This window comes from Brassica rapa, chromosome A03 (genome assembly GCF_000309985.2).
Source record: "Brassica rapa cultivar Chiifu-401-42 chromosome A03, CAAS_Brap_v3.01, whole genome shotgun sequence".
Classification (NCBI taxonomy): Eukaryota; Viridiplantae; Streptophyta; class Magnoliopsida; order Brassicales; family Brassicaceae; genus Brassica; species Brassica rapa.
Genome location: NC_024797.2, coordinates 17,996,733 through 18,008,825, shown reverse-complemented (window position 1 = coordinate 18,008,825; position 12,093 = coordinate 17,996,733). Strand labels below are relative to the sequence as shown.

Here is a 12,093-nt window from a genome sequence, read left to right as displayed (position 1 = left end):
CAAAACAAAACAAAACAGCAAGGACCAATATTGCAAAATCATAATATTTCCTTGGTCTGGGTTGCACAATTAGAGGTCTCGAGACAAATTCATAAATAAACTTGAACAAACAAGAAGTTTGAGACAAATTTGAGAATAAGCAAGATTGGAAGATTAGACGTGCAAATAATCAAAAATTCACCATTGTTGCTCCGGTGAAGCTTTTTCTTCGGTCAGCAACTAAAGCGACGACGATTCTGGCAGCCACGACTCTGGTCCCGAGCATGACGACCACGACGAGGAGAAGACGACTTGACTTGACGCGGATTGCGGTAGCTCTATTGGACTCGAGCTCGCGGTTTGAGGTCGCCGACAATGGATCTCTCCGGCTGCTCCATCACATCGGTGATGGCTTATCACGGAGGCTTGTTCGTAGATCGAGCTTGAGCACCGCAGAAGAGAAGATCCATAGAGAAGGAAGAACACCGCGGTGGATGGAGCTCGTCATGACTGAAGATTCCAGTGGAGAGCTCGTCGATTTGGAGCAGTCCTGACATCCTTGGTACGTGACGGTGGACGGCGTCCATACATCTTCTCCATCAGAAATGCATCTTGACATATCTTAAAAGATAGATTGAAAAATATAAACAATAATTTAATACAAGTTTTGAAAAATATATTTGAAGAAGCATAATTGAATTTAGAAAAAAAAATAGAGAAGTTAAGAGGAGGAAGACGAAAAAGAAATATAAGGGGATCCACTTTTTCTATGTTGAATCTTAATCATTAGATTAACCGATGAATGAAGGGTTGTGGTTAAATCCTGCAAAAAAAAGAAATATATGTTAAATTTAATTACTGTATGACACTTGGTTACATGTTTATTTAGTTAGACTTTAGGTAAAAAGTGAATTTGGTTAAATAAAACTACCTTAATAGCAAAAATTTTCTTATAGTTTAATAATAAAACTAGATTTTGACCCGCGCTTTAAAAAGCGCGGAATTAATTCTCTTTTAAAATTTTATAAATTTTTTAATTATAAAATTTTATTTTAAATTATAAGATTATGTGTTTTTATATATGATAACCATATAAATTTAAAATTTACTGATTGTTTATGTTATAATCATAGATATCAGATATGATATATAAAAAATTTATATTAATATTAATGAAATTATTTTTAAAGAAGTTAATTGTTTAGAAAAATATTGTATTAATTTTAATTTCTTCTAAAGTATTATATTTATATACTAAAGATATTTTCTCATTACATATTTTAATATTATTTTTGCACATCTTATTTTTTATTGATAATATTTTATTTGATCATTTAGATGCATATATTTGTTCCAATTATATAAAAACACTACTATATAAGTTGAAAAAATGAATGATATTTCACATTGCATATTTAAATATTATTCCTTGCAGATTTTAACTTTTAATGATTATTTATTTATTTATTTACTTAGATGCATATATTTGTTCCACCATATAAAAATCAACTATAAAAATTGTAAAATGGAAAGTTTATGGTTTTTTTATTTCTCATATTAGGAAAATACACTACAAAAAACACTTCAATTAATTTGTATCTAATAAATAAATTATATTAGTTTAATTTATTTATTATCCGCAAAATTAAGTATATTTCATATGATTAAAAATATCTAATTATTCAAAAAAAAATCTAGTCGAAAAACATTTGCTATGGATATGATAAAGTTTTACCTATAGTAAATGCTAATAGTTAATTAGCATTATGGTTTTGTTTTGGTTTGTAAAGAAAATTTATTTGTTACCATAAATATGAGATATTTCTATTATTTTGTAAATATGATTAAAATTCAAGGGTAGAATCCTAAATTTTTAAAATAGGATCATGCTTTAATAGTATAGATGTTGCAACATAACAATCATGACGTTGGGTGATAAAATATTTTTTAATGGTTATTTTTGTATAAAATATCATTGAATATGATCTTATTAATAAATATGTTATACTGCTATTTATGGCTTTGGGACTAAAATAGTGATATATTAGAATACAATGGTTGATTAAAATATTAAAATAAATATTTTACTTTTAGTTAAACGTGAATTGCAGAAGATAATTATTTTATATGATTTGTTTTTCTTTGGCAATCGTAGAAGATTTCATTTATAAATATAGTTGTGTAAATATTGCAATTAACTGATCTTTCCTAAAATGCAGGAGATTATAACTATTCCCTTATATTATTTAGGATATGCTATGTGTATAGATTAAATAATGTGTCTAACTAAATTCTAATTAATAGGTCCAAACAACCTTTATAAGTAGATTTATTAAGAATGCTTCCTTTTTAATAGAATAGATAGGAAAATGAGTTTGGGTCAGGATCAGCTTAAACATTGACTGTTCCTTTGGACAATTTTATTTAATTCATTATAAACGATTAAAATAATATTTTAGGGCACCTGCTAGAAAACCCAAAAAAAATTAAATTTTTTTGATAGTTAAATTTGTTTGATTTTGGGATGGACCATAGACCATTGCACTGCTGGCTCTGGGCCATTGCAGTGCTGGCTCTCCCTCTTGAGCCGGTCCTGCTCTGGTTGTAATATTTTCTATAACGTCTGTCTTATTTTTTTGAACAACAGAACATATCCCTCTTATTCATTGATATGTAGATGAATTTCTAAAACTTTAGAAATTGTTCGCACACTAATTTAAATGGACAATCTATTTCCTACAATACCTTCTAGTTAGAAAAGTTTATATACACTTAAATTTGTTTTTGGCATGACAATATACAACCTGATGTTATCGAACCATCAATCCAACGAAGAAACATTGTACAAGATTAGAGGTTTTTTTCAGGACCAATGCATATTCAAGCTGCCAAAGATTGATAGCTTTTGTTAACAAACTTAGAAGCAAGAAGCCAAAAAAAATAAAAAGACAAAGTGGGTTAAAGATTGAAGTGGATGCATTTGTCTAAACTTTGAACCAAAACATATTACTCTGTTTCTCTCTCTAAATACCTACTCATTCCATTCTTGTCAATGTCAATGATTCAACACGTGGCAACCCACCATTCCCTTCTCCCGGTTTATATAAACCCTTAGCAGCACTTCATCGCTCTCAAACCAACTCTCTCTTCTCTTCTCCATTTCAACAAAGAAGCAAAAACAAAAACAGCCTTTAACTATCTCAAAATTGAGCTCTCACTTTGAAGCAACAATACTGACTACACATACTTCAAAAATGTCTTCTTTCACGGCGACTGCGGCGGTTTCTCGGAGATGGGTCGGTGGCAATCATACTCAGCCGCCATTATCGTCTCCTCAAAGCTCCATACCCATGACAAGTCGTGTCCAACGAAAGCTCAACGTTTCCTCTGCGCTTCACACACCTCCTGCTCTCCATTTCCCCAAGCAACCCACCAACTCTCCAGCCATTGTTGTTAACCCCAAAGCTAAAGAACCCGATACTAAACAAATGAACTTGTTCCAGAGAGCAGCTGCCGCGGCGTTGGACGCGGCGGAGGGGCTCCTCGTGAGCCACGAGAGACAGCATCCACTCCCTAAAACCGCTGACCCTAGCGTTCAAATCGCCGGAAACTTCGCTCCGGTGAATGAACAGCCCGTCCGACATAATCTTCCGGTTGTCGGGAAAATACCGGATTCCATCAGAGGAGTGTACGTGCGCAACGGAGCTAACCCTCTTCACGAGCCGGTGACTGGTCACCACTTCTTCGACGGAGACGGGATGGTTCACGCCGTCGAATTCGAAGACGGTGCAGCTAGCTACGCTTGCCGGTTTACTCAAACAAACCGGTTTATCCAAGAGCGACAATTGGGCCGACCGGTTTTCCCCAAAGCCATCGGCGAGCTTCACGGTCACACCGGTATCGCCCGACTTATGCTATTCTACTCCAGAGCTGCAGCCGGTTTAGTTGACCCGGCGCACGGAACCGGAGTAGCTAACGCCGGTTTAGTCTATTTCAACAACCGGTTATTAGCGATGTCGGAGGACGATTTGCCTTACCAAGTCAGGATCACTCCAAGTGGAGACTTGAAAACCGTTGGCCGTTACGATTTCAACGGACAGTTAGAATCCACAATGATCGCCCACCCGAAAGTCGACCCGGAATCCGGGGAGCTATTCGCTCTAAGCTACGACGTCGTTTCGAAGCCTTACTTAAAGTACTTCCGATTCTCACCGGACGGGGTAAAATCGCCGGACGTCGAGATCAACCTCGATCAGCCGACAATGATGCACGACTTCGCGATAACGGAGAACTTCGTGGTTATACCGGACCAGCAAGTCGTGTTCAAGCTCCCGGAGATGATCCGCGGCGGCTCTCCGGTGGTGTACGACAAGGAGAAAGTCGCAAGATTCGGAGTTTTAGACAAATACGCCGGAGACTCGTCGGAAATTAAGTGGATCGAAGCGCCGGAGTGCTTCTGCTTTCATCTCTGGAACGCTTGGGAGGAGCCGGAGACGGAGGAGGTCGTCGTGATCGGGTCGTGCATGACTCCGCCGGACTCAATTTTCAACGAGTCCGACGAGAATCTCAAGAGCGTCCTCTCCGAGATACGCCTGAACCTCAGAACCGGTGAGTCCACTCGCCGGCCGATCATCTCCGACGGAGAGGAGCAAGTCAACCTCGAAGCAGGGATGGTTAACCGGAACATGCTCGGCCGTAAGACCAGGTTCGCTTACCTCGCCTTAGCCGAGCCGTGGCCTAAAGTCTCTGGCTTTGCGAAAGTTGATCTCTTTACCGGTGAGGTCAAGAAGTATCTGTACGGCGGTGACCGTTACGGTGGAGAGCCTCTGTTTCTTCCCGGAGATGAGAACAGAGCAGAGGACGACGGTTACATCCTCTGTTTTGTTCACGACGAGGAGACGTGGAAGTCGGAGTTACAGATAGTTAACGCCGTTAGCTTGGAGGTTGAAGCGACGGTTAAGCTTCCGTCAAGGGTTCCGTATGGGTTTCACGGTACATTCATTGGAGCCAATGACTTGGCGACGCAGGTGTGAGTGTTGTGTGTATATACATACGAATACGTAGAGGTGATGGTGAAGAAGCTTCTAGAAGATAAAAAAAGAGAGAGAGAGAGATTTATCAGTGGGATGGTGTGTGCATATACGTCCCCGGAATCTTCTCCTCTTGTGTGTGTTTTTTTTTTGCTCTGTTTCGTGCTTTGTTTTTTTTTTCTCTCTTGGGGTGCAGACCGTGCAGTTTGGTAGTTCCCTATTTTTTTGGGGTCAATCTAGAAATCTGAAGGATTTTGAGGGACCAGTTTGAAGCTTTTCGGCTGTAGAGTAGCCTAGCCATTCGAGCTCAGCTGGTTTCTGTTATTCTTTTACTTATTGTTGTTCATAGTGAGAAGTAAATATCTATTATAATAAACAAGAGATTGTGTAAATATGTATGTTTGTAGCAAACATTCGCTTTTCAATAAGCTTTTGTCTATGGTTTTAATGTTATTTTAGTTGAATCAGTTTTGCTTATGGAAAGGTTTTCTGGTTTGTGACATCATTTTTGGTTCTAATGTCAAGTTGGTCCGTGGCATCAATATTCATCAAGTGATTTTTAAAAATGGACCAATGAAAGAGAGACAAATCTCAAGTAAGCTTTTGGACTTCAAAACGAAAGGTAATAACCAAATCACACGCCGTATAAATCTAGTTAGTCACTTTTGGTATTTGCATGGAAGAGAATCACCAAAGTCAATTTCTGTCGGTTCTCAAAATATAAACTAACGAGTGAAGTTATCCCACGTAAAAAGAGTATACAGTTTGAATATGGCTTGTTATTAACCTGTTAGAGGGGCATTTAGTAACTAGTCTTTGTCATAGACCTATATTAAAAAAACATAGTAATTTTGGTAAGCAGAACCGTAAACAACTAAACATTCGATTTATATGTAATGTGAGTGGTGGGTGGTAACACCGTGGAGAGACAAATCAAGATTAGTGGAATTGTGACGAAATTAACGCACTACAAGAAATATGTACATTGTTAGCGCGGGAAATATGCTATAGTAGATGTTTGATAGCGAATTCATAAATGCTATGTATGCGGCAGCCATCATAGGTACCTCTCCTATGATAGCGTTTTCTGAATGATACGAAATATACCCATACGATAGCAACATTTATATGATATTATTAACTTAACTATAGCTTCTGATTCGTGTTATGATGTACATATAATGACAGTGATATAATCCTATAACTAGAAATATAACAATTAAAAATTATTTTGAATATTTAATTAGGATTAACTAGTTAAAAGTTAAATAATTATAAATTAAATCGAAAATTATTTTGTAACTGAAAATAAAATAAATTTTATTAATAAATTATATTTGGTTTACAGATTAATTCTGGTTTACAAAACTAAACCAGAAATTAAAAAATAAAATCAGACCACTACAATTTAGGACACTTAACCAGACGTAAAAAACCTAAACCTAAAGAAAAAACTCCTGCCGCCTCCTCCATATCCTTGTCCCTCTTCCAGCAGCCATGAACTTTGATTCCTCCAGCCGCCACGAGACTTGCATACTCAAGCCGCCATGAACCTTGCTTCCTCCAGCCGCCATGAACCTTGGCTCCTCCACCTATCTTTACCAAAAACAAAACAAAACAAAATCAGATTCGTAATAGAGCAACATAGAGAAGGAGATACACAGATACGAAGAGAGAGAGAGAGAGAGAGGGAGAGAGAGAGAGAGAGAGAGAGAGACGTCGACCGTGGTGGTGGTGAGACAAGGGGGAAAACAGTGGTGGTGAGACGAGGAGGAGACGCGGTGGTGATGAGACGAGAAGGAGACGCGGTGGTGGTGAGACGAGGAGGAGACACGGTGGTGGTTAGATGAGAGAGGCGTTGAGAGAGATGGGAGAGAAGAGATATATGAGATATGAGATATGAGAATGAGAGGTTAGAGTGGAGAAGAGAGAATCGGGGAAAAAAAAAGTAGAGAAGGAGATGAGATGAGATCTGTCGTGAGAGAGAAGAAAAAAATAAAAATTAAATTGAATAAATCTCTACCTTTAGATCTAAGTTAATCCAATGGTTAATAGTGTGATCTATGTATTTGAATCTGATTGGCCAGAAATTTTGTCTTTCTTTTTCTATTTTTATTTTTGTTTTGTTCTTAAATATTTGATAATTTGTTTTCTAAGTAAATTTTCTTAGTTATATCTTATATAAAATTTTGTATTTTCGAGTTTATAATTTAAGTTTAGAGTTTTCTTTTTTGAACATAATAAGTTTATATTTATTTTAAGAATTGATGTTTAAGTTTGAAAATATTTGATTAATATCAAGACTATGATTTAAGATTTTGGATCAGAGTATGAAAATATTAGATTTGAATATTAGGTCTAAGATTTGTAGTTAAATTTTTCAAATTTTAGTTTTGAAGTTTATATTTAGAGTATTGTATGTATAGTAAAGTTTAGTGTATATGGAATATAAAGTTTTGAGTTAGGGGATTTGGGTTGAAGATAAGATCTAAAAGTAAAGTTTAATATTTTAAATTTTAAAATATAAGATTTTATGTCTAGATTTATGATTTGGGGTATAGTGTTTATGTTATAGTTTAGGGGTTGGAATATAGTATTTGGGGTTTAAATTATGATTTGAAATTAAATTATGAATTTAAATTTAAGATTTAAGTTAAATTATGAAAAAGAATAGAGTTTTAAAGTTTATATTTAGGGTTTAGGTTTTAAAATAATTTTAGGGTTTAGGGTTTTAAGCATGTACAATAAAAACCGTGGCATTTCGTGGCTATTTTATAAAGACCTACAAAAAATTTATAGCTAAATCGTAGCAAGAAAATACTCTTTATAAATTATTATTTTTTCCTTCAATCTTTGATGATTTGTTTTTTAAATAATTTTTCTTACTTATATCTTATTTCAAAATTTATATTTTGTACTTTGGAATTTAAGTTTAAAGTTATTTTTTAACATAATAAATTGATATTTATTTTAAAAATTAATATTTAAGTTTGGAAATATTAGATTAATATCAAGATTATCATTTTGGTCAACATTTAAAAAGTTGTATGTTTACACAGAATGTATAATTTATGTTTGAAGTTATGATTTAGGATATAGAGATTGATTAAAGATTAAGGATATGTGGTTAGAAAATTATAGTTTAAGATCAAGAAGATTAAATTTTAAGTTTAATTTTAAGATTTGAAGTTATAATATAAAAAGATTATAGTTTTAAGGGTTGTATTTAGGGTTTAAAACCATGTTTAAGGTTTAGGGGTTCAAATAGCTTTTCTTAGCATTATAAAAATGTTATTATAAGTCTTTCGTAGTTTTATTAAGCCGCTTAAATAATATTTTTGGCGCTTAAATCTAAATTTCCGCTAAGTGTTGGTGAAATGATGATTTTATTTTTCCCGCTCACGTAATTTTTAAAATAGCATTAATTAAGTGCTATTTTAGGTTTTTCTCTATCATAGCGTTTATCTAATGCTATTATATAATACGAAAATTTATAAATCATCTACGATAGCAATTCAGTAAAACGTGCTATAATAATGTGCTATCAATGTAGACTTTTTTTGTAGTGACGGCATTATTCTTTTTTATCAATAATTACGCATAAATTACTTTTTCTTTAATATATTTCATATATTTTACAAATTTTAACACTTAATCTGAACGTGATCTATGATTTTGGATAAATAAATGTATATACAAAGAAAGGGAGTTCAACCGTTTGAAAGAGTGTTTCGGTGTATTGAGATTGAGACATTTGCAAAGTAATTGGTACGCAAATGATTTACATTTGTTATCATTTAACAACTTTTGCTAAAGAATACCTTACAGGATATGCTTCACAGATTTAAGATTTTTTAAGTTTACGTACATGTTTTAGACTTTTAGTCATCGTATCGATCTATCTCGAAACTAAGTAACCCGACGTAGATGGATGTGTTTTCTGACATCACTCAAGAGAAGTCCTTCTAAGCTCCATGAAGAACAGAAATTAAAACAAATTATTTATTTTTAAAATTATATGCAATATATTATTTTACAAAAAAAAAAAATTATATGCAATATATATTTCATATTTTAAAATGATATTTTTTGTTTTTGTTTTTTAACATTTGTGTTTATTATTCAAACACAAGTGTATGTTCCTCCCATTGTCGACACACGAGAATGCCCCTTGTGTTTTTTTTTTTTTTTTTTTTTTTTTTTGAAAAGGTTTGATTATATTTGAAAAGGTTTGATTAATACTATCTTAAGGATTTGAAGTATTGTAAAAGCACATATAACATTTGTGAAAGTTCATTGGATGCATAAACTTAAATCGGAACAAAATTTTCGTTCGATATGGGCCATATGGCAAAATGATACGTTGGGTTGCATTGCATTTACGACAAATAGTATAGGGCAATAATATTCAGAATTTCAGATAGTTCATTAGACCGTCCACGTTTCAGTATGTTAATGTTTATGATAACCAAAAAAGTTTAAATGCGAGGGAATATATTGAAGCCAACAATAAAAAAAAAAAGAATATATTGAAGCCAACAATGATACGTTCAATACTTACCCAAAGTAGAAGGTGACTTTTATCACCCGCTAACTAAAGCCTAACTACTTTCCTCTAGTGGAAGGTTGGCACTTATGTTTTCCATTTATATATTGACTGTTACTAAGAACCTTGGCACTTAGAGCAACAGCATCGCTGTATATAGCGAGATTTCTTAGGAATTAAAAAGGTGAATTTAAATAAAAAATGGTTATAAACGCAGATTTTGTTTGTTAATTAAGAAACGTTTATATGTGGTTTGGGGAGGCACGTGTCACCTAGGCGAGACCGAAAGAAAGACGCGTGAGAGGGAGCAAAACAAATCAACTCCATTCTCTCTTCTTTCTTCTCTTTTCTCCCTTGGCTCTCTCCCGTGTTCCGGTTGTAACAACGGCGAATCGACCCTTGTTGGTCTACTTATCGAGGCCTCTGTATCCCTACGACGGTGATACGAACGATCTCTCTTCTCTCCTCTCAGTGTCGGCGTTATCTCTCTCTCGAGGCAATCTCCTCTCAGATACCGAATCGAGCCGCTCACATACCGAATCAAGGTCTGACATACCGAATCCACCGCTCACATATCGAATCGAGACCAAAGCCGTGAACCTCTGTCAACATCGATCTCTCCCCCGATTTGAACCAACAGCTGATTCGACCCATCTCTCTGCCTATTCGATTGTCAACGAGGTATCTCTCACTCCTCTGTCCGCGTTTTTCGATTTGATTGTATGTAACCCTTATTTTTTTTAGGGTTAAAATTAGGGTTTCTGTCGATTGAATGGTAGGGGTTTTGCTAGAGGTTGGTGATTGGTATTGACAATTAGGGTCGTATATATGTGATTGTAGGTTCGTGATTGAACTTTTGTTAAAATTGGTGATTGATCTCTTGGTTTATTTTCGTAACTGTGTTTACTTGTTCTTTATCCTCGTATAGCATGATTTACAGACACTGTAATGTCGCTTAAATACAAATAAATTGAAACTATGTCTGCTGTATGTATGTGTTTGATGGCAACTTTGATCACGATTTTTTAAAAAACCCATTGGTGAAAATGTGTTTCAGCATTCCAAATATTTTTAAAACCCTTGTTAATTATTTGATTTCATTGGTCTTCACCATTCATTCTTTGATGTGGTATTGTATTTTGCATTGAGTGCTTGGATTTATTTTTTGAAAATAATAGAATGACAGAACTTCGGGTATTGCTTGAGAATTCAATGAGTGATGTGTGGTTTCCTTGTAATTGTGTCTTTGAGCATTAATTATGTTACCTGGTAGCTGAAATGAAATTGATTTGCGTGATATGAGTTTAGTTTGTTCTCAACCGAAATGCAATAGTTAGAAGAATAGTTCTCATGTTTAACACTTAGTTTAGTTTGATGTGAACTATATATGAATAAAGTGAAGTTTGATTTTAATGAAAACATCAAGATATTTAATTTTCCTCTAGGCTTTGATGGTAGTGTAATAAGTTGTGATTAGATGGATACTCGTTTATGGTTAGGTCTTTAATATAGTAACTTATTGCTAGTAACATTTTTCCACTTATAAAACCCCATTCCTTGGCTTCTGTCACTCTTTATTCATACAACAACCTTCTCATTCTCAATCTTTTTAATTCGCCCCTCTCTGTTCTTTTTCAAATGGATCCAAGGGCACCATATAGCCAGTCCTCTAGCTATGTGGGCCTTTTGAACTCTCAAAATGACAGTGTTCCCCATTCAAACTTTCCCTTTGAGAGTTTCCCATCTAGTATCAACATAGGAGATTCCGAAATCCCTCCCTTCGCTAGCCAACATTATGATGAGGCTCCATCTGAATCTCAAGAGACACCAGTGGGGCGTAGGGAGAGAAAAAAATGGACCCCAGCCGATGATGAGGTCCTCATCAGTGGATGGCTTAACACTTCTAAAGATATCATAGTTGGAAATGGTCAAAAGTTAGGGACTTTCTGGTTACGTGTTGCAGAATACTATGCTGAAAGTCCTCATGCTAAAGCTACTGGTGACAAGAGAGGTCATCTCAACTTGAAGCAGAGGTGGCACAAGATCAATGAACTGACAAATAAGTTCTGTGGGGCGTATGCAGCGGCTGAGAGACAACAAAGCAGCGGCCAGAGTGAGACTGATGTGTTGAAACTCGCTCATGAAATCTACTTTGCTGATTACTCCCTAAAGTTCAACCTTGAGCATGCATGGTGTGTGTTAAGGTTTGAACAGAAATGGATTTCACTCAACACTTCTAAACCCGGTGCCAATGGTAAGAGGAAAACTGGTGAGGACGCTTCCAACCCTTCAAGCCCCAATGTTGGTGATGAGGATATACGCCCGGAAGGTGTCAAAGCGGCAAAAGCAAGAAGGAATGGTGGTAAAGGAAAGGCTCAGGTTGACTATGACCGCGTTTGGGAGATCAAGAGGGAGGATTTGGCAGTGAAGGAGAGTCTCTCCAAGCTTGCAATCCTAGACACACTCCTACAAAGAAAAGAACCACTTAGTGAGGCTGAAGAAGTGTTGAAGAACAAGCTACTCGAACTGTTGTTCTAA

General features: G+C 35.3%; 2 protein-coding genes and 1 long non-coding RNA gene across 3 annotated transcripts; 2 read left to right on the top strand and 1 right to left on the bottom strand.

The window, feature by feature from the left end:
• Positions 1–1,169: 1,169 nt before the first annotated feature.
• Positions 1,170–5,486, top strand: LOC103859576 (9-cis-epoxycarotenoid dioxygenase NCED3, chloroplastic-like). Its single transcript, XM_033286409.1, has one exon. It carries the CDS (start codon positions 3,234–3,236, stop codon positions 5,010–5,012), a length of 1,779 nt encoding a protein of 592 aa, XP_033142300.1. The 5' UTR covers positions 1,170–3,233; the 3' UTR covers positions 5,013–5,486.
• An 817-nt stretch (positions 5,487–6,303) lies between these two features.
• LOC103871152 lies at positions 6,304–7,480 on the bottom strand. Its single transcript, XR_004455985.1, has 2 exons — positions 6,734–7,480; positions 6,304–6,601 (listed from the first exon to the last, which is right to left on the bottom strand). It is a non-coding gene; the product is annotated as an uncharacterized LOC103871152 (long non-coding RNA).
• Positions 7,481–11,193: 3,713 nt separating this feature from the next.
• LOC103860168 (glutathione S-transferase T3-like) lies at positions 11,194–12,093 on the top strand. Its single transcript, XM_009137767.2, has one exon. The coding sequence runs from the start codon at positions 11,194–11,196 to the stop codon at positions 12,091–12,093; it is 900 nt and encodes a 299-aa protein (XP_009136015.2).